Genomic DNA, 9,905 nt, shown 5'->3' with positions numbered 1-9,905 from the left:
CCTCTGTCTGTCTCTGTGTGTGTGTGTGTGTGTGTGTGTGTGTGTGTGTGTGTGTGTGTGTTTGTATGTGAGTGTGAAACTCCTTTGTTGGCTGTAGATTTTCATCAAACATTGTGTCCTTTTCTCTGCCTTTGGGTGACTGTGTGACTTTCTGTCTGTGTGCATTTACTTAGCTGTACTTCAAGGACAGATTTTGTCCTCAGAAGACAGATAAATCTGACAAAAGGACTGTTTTCTGTTTTGATAATATATAAAATAATATTGCATGGTAATTATATTAAATATTGTTTCATATATTTTAATATACAACGTATTATATTATATTATATTATATTATATTATATTATATACAGCAGTGCTCAGCAGCGTCAGTGCTCATGAACCCCCCGAGAGTATGAGCTGCAAAATGGACCAGACTTTATGCTGATAGTCAAAAGTCTTTGTAAGTTTGTCCTGATTTGGAACGGGTCCCTGTCTAGTTAAGCTAGATGGGTCCCTGTCTTTGTCAGGCTGCAGACAGACAGCAGTGAGACGTATAACACTCACTAGAGAGAAATCTCACCTCACACAGACAAACAGATGGTTTAAAGCAATAGAGGCGTGTGTGATCAGCATATTTCCAGCAGTAGGACGGATCTCAGAGCTCTTTAAACAGCTGATGGGAACATCACTGGCGTCTGTCTCAGCACAATCGTTTGAAATGCTTCCCTTTAGATGAGTCCTGTGTCTGTCTGCTGGCTTTATCACATAAGTTTTCACAAGTGTTTCTGTCTTAAAGGAGAAACGTGTCATTTGTTCAGTGTTAATGTATTTTATGGTGTATTCTAGGGTCATTTATGGAGTCATTGTAGGTTGTTTGACTTTCTGTAGAGTATAATTCTCCAATGATGCACTGCAGACACCATAGCTGAGTCAAATACACTTTCAAACTACTGGTGTATATCAGAATATTTTGCAATAAACTTTCAGCAAGTATGCATTAAAAAGACATTTGTAATGTTATAAGAGATTTTTATTTTTTATGAATGCTGTTCTTTTGAACTTTCTATTCATCAAAGAATCCTGAAAAATACAATATATCATGTTTTCCACAAAAATATGAAGCAGCACAACTGATTTTGACATTGATAATAATAATAATAATAATACATGTTTCTTGAGCAGCAAATCAGCATATCAGAACGATTTCTGATGCATGGATCATGACACTGAAAACTGCAGTAATTATGCTGAAAATTCAGCTTTTCATCATAGGAATAAATTATATTTGAAAATATATTACATTAGGAAACAGGTATTTTAAATTATAATAATATTTCACAATTTTTACTGTATTATTCAAATGAATGCAGCCTTGGTGTGCAGAAGAGACTTTCAAAAGCTTTTAAAAACCTTACTGACCCTAAACCTTTGAACAGTTTTTATAATTCACAGTCCTTCATGCAATGCAAAGTTCATTTTTCTTCCAATATTTATACTGTTTTACTTCAGATCTGTGTGAGAGAATAAACTGCACACTTCATTTCATTCACATTCACACACTCATTTTATCAGCGGCATACAGTCAGGATTGTGAGGTCTGTGTGAGTGATGGGTCTCACCTCGCTGTCTGCATACATCCATCCGTCATCCATCACTTTTCCTCTCTGCCTGTATCATTTATCATCTGATCAGAGAGAGAGAGCGAGGGAAGGAAGGCACATACAGAGTGGAGGTGGAGGGGAAATTGGACGTCGATGTGAATGATTGAAAGATTCTCCAAACTATCTGAAATGTTGTTCATCATCTTCTGTCCCATCAGCTGAATGAGAGCGTCAGGACTTTTGCGTTTGTTGTTATTGAAGTAGAGATTTGATCCTGGGCTCTGTCTGTATCTCTGTGTCGCTCTAGTCTCGAGTGGTGGCCTGTATGACGGCTATTCTCAGTCAGATGGACGACAGACACTATTCACGCTACATAGAGACCTTCAGCGGGACCACAGACCTAGTGGTGAGACACTATTGTTTTATCTGTCGTTCTATCTCTCATTCTATCATTCCATTGTTCTGTTGTTCTTTTGTTCTGTATCTAACACTGTCTGTCCGTCCATCCGTCTGTCTGTCTGTCTGTCTGTCTGTCTATCTGTCCGTCCGTCCGTCCGTCCGTCCGTCTGTCTGTCTATCTATCTATCTATCTATCTATCTATCTATCTATCTATCTATCTATCTATCTATCTATCTATCTATCTATCTATCTATCTATCTATCTATCTATCTATCTATCTATCTATCTATCTATCTATCTATCTATCTATCTATCTATCTATCTATCTATCTATCTATCTATCTGTCTATCTGTCTGTCTGTCTGTCTGTCTCTGTCTACGTCCGTCCGTCCATCTATCCATCTATCTATCTATCTCTCTATCTATCTATCGCCTGTCTGTCTGTCTATCTATCTATCTATCTATCTATCTATCTATCTATCTGTCTGTCTGTCTGTCTGTCTGTCTATCCATTCATCTAACCATCCATCATCTATTTGTCCGTCCGTCCGTCCGTCCGTCCGTCTGTCTGTCTGTCTATCTGTCTATCTATCTATCTATCTGTCTGTCTGTCTGTCTGTCTGTCTATTTGATTCAGCAGTTAATCATCTTGTGTTTGTGTTCTTGTAGGACTTCCTGATGGAGACGTTTCTGTTGTTTAAGGATCTGATTGGTAAACATGTCTACCCATCTGACTGGGTCACTATGATCATGGTGCAAAACCGGTGAGAGCAAAGAAACACACACACACACACACACACACACACACACACAGCAGCGCTCCTGAGACGATCCACAGTAACATCCACTGTCAGACTCAGAGTCTTCAGCAACACAAACACTATGTTAAAGGGTTAGTTCACCCAAAAATGAAAATTTCTGTCTGTCTGTCTCTCTGTCTGTCTGTCTGTCTGTCTCTCTGTCTGTCTGTCTGTCTGTTGAATACAGCAGTTAACCATCTTGTGTTCGTGTTTTTGTAGGACTTTTTGATGGAGACATTTCTGTTGTTTAAGGATCTGATTGGTAAACATGTCTACCCATCTGACTGGGTCACTATGATCATGGTGCAAAACCGGTGAGAGCAAAGAAACACACACACACACACACACACACACACACACACAGCAGCGCTCCTGAGACGATCCACAGTAACATCCACTGTCAGACTCAGAGTCTTCAGCAATCATATACACCTAGGATGACTTGAGGGTGAGTAATTTATGGGCTAATTTTCATTTTTGGGTGAACTAACCCTTTAACATTGATTACACTTCAAACAAGAGGCCAATGAGAGAGAAAGAGAGATTTACAGAGGAATAAACCTGCAGACCCAGAGACAGGAGAAAGAGAGAAACTACTGAGGAAGATATGGATTGCTGGTGTTTAGTCTGTGTGTGTGTGTGTGTGTGTGTTTTGTTTGTGTGTACTGTTAATAGCAGCAGACAGTGGCAGCATATTGTGTTTTATTGACCTCAGTATATTTCCTGGAATTCAATATCACAGTTTAAAGTTAATCTGTGACGCTGCTGATCATCAGATACTGTTAGCACAAACAGTAATTGGACATTTAAAACATCCTTAAAAATGTTGTTCGATAGGATAGTACTAAATCAGTCATCATGTACTGTGAATAAAGTTGCACAGACTTGACACTTACAGTTGATGCTCACTTACTGCATCTACTACAAGCAAAACATATGAGGTTTATATGATCTGAAATGATAAAACAATAGATCTGGTGTTGAAAATGAAGACATCCATTAAAAAGGCAGCTTATTAAAAGACTCAATAATGACTCAATAAGAAAAATGAGGTTAATGAAAAGATTGCGATACAAACACTTGATCAAATGAGAAAGTCATATACACCTAGGATGCCTTGAGGGTGAGTAAAACATGGGATAATTTTCCTTTTTGGATGAACTAACTCTTTAAGTTTTGGTTAATTATGATAACCCTAATATGTTCATCCAATCAGGGTGTTTCTCCGAGCAATCAACACATACGCCGACACCATGAACCACAAGTTCCTCGACAACAACAGCTTTGAAGTGCAGGTCAGTGTGTGTGCGTGTGTGTGTGTGTCTTAAATGAGCTTGATCATGTTCAGATTCAATTAGTGTTAATAGCCCTCATATAATCTCACATATCTCACCCCAATGTCATCTTATCATGATTTCTCTCTCCTGTAGTTATGGAATAATTACTTCCATTTGGCTGTGGCGTTTATTACCCAGGAGTCTTTGCAGTTGCAGCATTTCTCTCCCACCAAAAGGAGCAAGATTCTGGCCAAGTGAGTCTTAAACCCGAAACATCCCACTTAAACCAGCAGCAACTGCTCACAGTTGAACTCTCTTTATACAGAAATCTGGCTTTCACAACTATAGTTAAAGAAATGAAATATGCATAAATATGCTTGCTTGCTTTCATTCAGATATGGAGACATGAGACGGCTGATTGGTTTTGCTATCAGAGACATGTGGTACAAGCTTGGTAGAAATAAGACCTGTTTCATTCCCGGGATGGTGGGTCCCATCCTGGAGATGACGCTCATCCCGGAGGAAGAGCTGCGGAGAGCGACCATCCCCATATTCTTTGACATGATGCAGTGTGAACACAACCACTCCGGAAACTTCAAAAAGGTTCAAACACACACACACACACACACACACACACACACACACACACACACACACACACACACATACACACACATCCATCTGTTTTTATATCATGACCTCACTTTGACTTCTCTTGTTCTTAATATAAGCTAAACTCAACATATTTACATGCAGATAACACATTATTTAATCTTTTTTTTTTTAAGTTGTTTTGGTCTACGCAAAAACCTGACATACCAAAACGTATATACTGTGTACAGTTGTGGAAACTGTACTTTAAGTTTTATTGTTATTCAAATAAGATAGTAAATGTGCTTAAAAAACTTAAAAAAATATTTATATGGAATATTTATATAAATCCAAGTAATGGATTTAAACATGGTATCTATGTAAATGTGTTTAAAATGTTTTTTTTTTTAAATACATGTGTAATATTACTATAATTCTAAATAGATTTAAACATGGTAAAATTTGTTAAAATATAAACAAAAATTGATGCAACATTTATGATTCTGAGAAATTAATTTAAACATGGAAAATGTGTAAAATATACTTATTTATTTATACGAAATATTTATAGTGCTAATGAATGAATTTAAACATGGTAAAATGTGTTAAAATATTTTAAAAGCATTCTATGGAATATTTCTGTAATTCAGAGTAATGGGTTTAAAATGTGTTTTTTAATATTATTTCTAAATGTAATTCTATGGAATGGATTCAAACGATTTAATGGATATTGAATATTTCTATAATTCTACGTAATTGATTTAAAGATGGTAAAATGCATGTAAAATATTTTTCACATATTTCTATAATTCAGTGGAATGAATTTAAAGATAAATGCATTAAAAAAAATATTAGTAATATTATAATGTTAGTATTAATATTTAATTTTAATATTAATATTTCCTGGAGTATTTCTATAATTCTGGGAAATGGATTTAAACATGATAAAATGTGTTAAAATATTTATATATTTATATAATATTTCTGTAATTCTTTGAAATGGGTTTAAAGATGGTAAAAATATATTTAAAATATTTAAGAAATATATTCTCATTGAATATTTCCATAATTCTGAGGAAAGGATTTAAAATGTTTTATGAAATGGTAAAAATCTGCTCAGATTCAATGAGTCAGTGTAGGCCTGCTGTAGATTAACCCTATCAAGACTTTTAGCATGTTTAGGTTTGAAATAAGATGCTTTTTTTCATTTATGAATATTTTCTGTTAGGACGTCACAACAACTTGCTATTTTGGGATGTTTTTCAAAAAACATAGAGAAAGCTACCCACACACACAGATTAGCAAATGCACATTGATAATGTTGAACTTGTTAATGAAGTCTCTCTCTGCCTCTCAGTTTGAGAACGAGATCATCCTGAAGTTGGATCATGAAGTGGAAGGGGGTGGAGGAGACGAGAGATACATGGAGCTGCTACAGAGCATGTACGAACACACACACACACACACGCACGCTCCTTCAGCCCACACACACAGATTAGCAAATGCACATTGATAATGTTGAACTTGTTAATGAAGTCTCTCTCTGCCTCTCAGTTTGAGAACGAGATCATCCTGAAGTTGGATCATGAAGTGGAAGGGGGTGGAGGAGACGAGAGATACATGGAGCTGCTACAGAGCATGTACGAACACACACACACACACACACACACACACACACACACTGTGGTCTTGTAAAATGCTGGCTTGACTCCATAAGAAGCGCCAAATCCTCCTTAAATCTCCTGAAAGCATGAGAGCCGCTCTGACCGTGTGCCGCTTCAGTCTTTTAGAGTGCGCTCAGGGACGCCCCCCGCTGCTGACCGAGGTACAGCACTTCGTTACTCTTGTGACCGGCCTCCTGGAGCGACTCCTTGACTACCGCACAGTGATGAGTGATGACAGTCGAAACAACCGCATGAGCTGCACTGTCAATCTTCTGGTAAGCCCCGCCCACTTAATGTGTCACAGACATAAAGTGGTTTTCTGATTGATCTGGTCTGATCAGTTTGAGCTGTCGGCCTCCTAATGGGCCCAAATGGACGACGTGTTCAACTTAACTACTGAACCGACTGGTTATTTTATTTAACAAACATGCAGATTAATATCCCAGCACAAAATCTGGAGGTTTAAAAGCAGCTCCTGCCCATAATGAATAGTTGTTTTTCACTAAAACCATTAGAAATTGTTTTGATAAAATAAAATAAAATAAAAGTTATATTATTATATAATATAGTAATATTAAATAATTTTTTAAAAATATTAATATAAATAAAAATGTTAGATGGTACACTTAAATGTAAAAACTTAAAAAAAAAAAGAAAAACTGCTGCCTTGCCAGCTAACTAAAATAAGCTGAAGTTCTAAAATGGCTAAAAACAGAAAAAAAAATAAAGCTAAATAGAAATAATAAAAAAATAAAAAGTAATAAAATTATTTTCACATCAAATTATTAAAACTCAAACTAAAAAATTTAAATGAAAATAAAATTTTATTTAAATTATTAATAAAAACTAAAATAGTATAAATACACACTACTGGTCAATTTTTTTATGTTTTTGAAAGAAGTCTCTTCTGGTCATCATGGCTGCATTTATTTCATGAAAAAAATTAGTTTAAAACAGTAATATTGTGAAATGTTATTATAATTAAAAATATTGGTTTTCTATTGGATATTATATTTTAAAATATAATTTATTCCTGTGAGGCAAAGCTGAATTTTCAGCATCATTACTCCAGTCTTCACAGCAATCTCAGAAATACATTAAATTTTAAAGTAAAAAATGAAAAAAAAAAAAATAAAAAATAGTAATGAATAAATAAATAAATAATTCTGTTAAATAAACACATTACGCTATTAATCTATTAAACCTCACAGTGTAACTCGTAACTCGCTAGTACTTTAGGAAGGATGTGCTGTCACTTTAAATGATCAGAGGTACAATTTTCACCTGGCTGATAATAAAACAGATGAAAAAGTCCCAGTCCCATATATTTACATGCATACAAATTTGATAATATCTCATTAAAATGTCCATTTGGAAACATCAAGATGCAAATAAAAGTTCAGCATCTGGATCAGCAATAACCAAATACATTTCAAGATGCACATCAAAAATGTCAGGTGACTTGGATCAACAAGTCATGTGATTGAATAATTTACTCAACTTCATTGTAAATGTTTGTCTGTGGCTCTAAACCACAAGTCATTGATGAGCAGTTTCTTCCCTAGATACAACTTACATTTCCTTTTCTATTTTACCCAGTTTTGTTTACTTGAACACATGGGATGGAAACATTGCCTTATTCATTTTTTATTCATTTTAATGCATAAATTAAATTGGTGGAAACACAGCCAATTAAGGATGGACCCAAGCTTTTGAGGAAAATATAATAATGAACACGTTCAGAAGTGGCAACGAAGTGATTCCCACATGACCTTATGTTTTAAATTAGAGTTCATTTTCTTGCTACAGTATGATCAATCCGTCAGCTTTCATCCTCTTTAAATGATTCATATGCAAAATCCAGGCAGAATATTTCCTTTAAATTAACATACACAAACAAATGAAACCGTGTGTAATACAACAAGATCTTTAACTCCTCTGCTCCATAAAATATTCATCTTTTCCTTAACAATTCATTTGAGATTTGAGTTTTGTTTTCTAACGGTCAGAACGTCGCTGCCGCAACTTCAATCTGTCAGACTGGAAATGACTTCAATATCTGAATAAACTATAAATAAGCATCATATCGGTGTGTGCGTCACATTTCAAATCTTGAGAAATCCATCATCATAATTTTGCGTTACATGTCAGAAGCATCTAAAAAACGCACAACAATCTCATCTTCAGAGAAACGTCAACACAGAGGCTCAAAGTTAACGTTTGCGTTTCATTTCTTTGCAGAATTTCTACAAGGACATCAACCGTGAGGGGATGTACATCAGGTAATTTCCATATTAACTCTGTGTGTGCGACTGTGATTGTACGTGCTTGTGTGTCGGTTGTGTAATCTGACAGGAGATTATCTTGGTGTGTGTGTGTGTGTGTGTGTGTGTGTGTGTGTGTGTGACTGTGATTGTATGTGCTTGTGTGTGTGTGTGTTGGTTGTGTAATCTGAAAGGAGATTATTTTGGTCTTGCTGAATTAATGTCAAAATCCAAAGGATAAGCATCCAAGCACAGAGACAGAACGAGGGACAGAGCGAGACGCCGTCTGTGTTTGACATACTGCTACCTTACAGGCACATTAAACATAAATGAGCGTGTGTCTGCAGAGAGGCGCTCTGCAGGGCCAAACGTGACCGAGTTCTCTGATTGTCAGTATGAGATGAATGAATGCGTCTCGATTCTGATTCAGATGTTTGCTATTGACAATAAATGCGATCAAGTTCTGTGTCACGTCCTGGAGAAACACTGACAATTCAGCTTTAATGAATGATGAACGGAGATTGTCTAGTTTATTTATAGCCTCATTTTATTTTCGTCATGACCTTTGACCTGTGAAATGAGAGAGAAAGATTGAGATATTATGAAAATGACAATAATTAGTAGACAATAATCTGAAATCATGATGCATATCTATAATTTCACCTACAGTAAGAATAATGAACTTGATTCTTGATGGCTTGGTGGAAGAATAGAATAGAATAGAATAGAATAGAATATGTATGTATGTCTAATGTACTGTACAATACAATACACGATATTCAGTGCAGTACAATATCAATACTAATGTAAGAATTATTGCATTTATTACTGTTTGTAAATATAAAAATCAAGTATTATATATATTTTTTTAATCATATTTCTCTTCAAATAAATTTCTAAGAGAAAAGCCATACTTTACTGTGATTTTACCACACTTCGGGGGCTTTAAGCTCTCTGCTTTGTGTAGTACTTGTCTTAACACTCCTTAACCCTGGTCAAATCTTTTGAACAACGACCTACTGGCTTTATGTAATACTGGCTTTATATACATACATACATACATACATACATACATATATATATATATATATATATATATATACATTTACATTTAGTCATTTAAGAGACGCTTTTATCCAAAGCGACTTACAAATGAGGACAATGGAAGCAATCAAAATCAACAAAAGAGCAATAATATGCAAGTGCTATAACAAGTGTCAGTTAGCTTAACACAGTACACCTAGCAAGGTATTTTTTTTTTATTATATAATAAATAAAAAGAAAACAGATAGAATAGAAAAAGAATAGAGCACGCTAGTGTTCGAG

General features: G+C 35.3%; 1 protein-coding gene across 1 annotated transcript in view; it reads left to right on the top strand.

The window, feature by feature from the left end:
• Positions 1-9,905, top strand: part of LOC107654652 (dedicator of cytokinesis protein 2-like) — a 143,653-nt gene that overhangs the window by 118,355 nt on the left and 15,393 nt on the right. Inside the window, exons 27-34 of the mRNA XM_016441833.1 lie at positions 1,891-1,989; positions 2,653-2,747; positions 4,000-4,078; positions 4,214-4,314; positions 4,456-4,663; positions 6,009-6,094; positions 6,434-6,590; positions 8,557-8,597. Coding sequence (XP_016297319.1) covers positions 1,891-1,989; positions 2,653-2,747; positions 4,000-4,078; positions 4,214-4,314; positions 4,456-4,663; positions 6,009-6,094; positions 6,434-6,590; positions 8,557-8,597 — 866 coding nt within the window. The remainder of the gene's footprint in view (positions 1-1,890; positions 1,990-2,652; positions 2,748-3,999; positions 4,079-4,213; positions 4,315-4,455; positions 4,664-6,008; positions 6,095-6,433; positions 6,591-8,556; positions 8,598-9,905) is intronic.

Source organism: Sinocyclocheilus anshuiensis, unplaced genomic scaffold (assembly GCF_001515605.1).
Source record: "Sinocyclocheilus anshuiensis isolate Anshui unplaced genomic scaffold, SAMN03320099.WGS_v1.1 scaffold675, whole genome shotgun sequence".
In the NCBI taxonomy this organism is placed as follows: domain Eukaryota; kingdom Metazoa; phylum Chordata; class Actinopteri; order Cypriniformes; family Cyprinidae; genus Sinocyclocheilus; species Sinocyclocheilus anshuiensis.
Note: the sequence above shows the minus strand (reverse complement) of the source record. Positions and strands in the feature narration are given on the sequence as shown.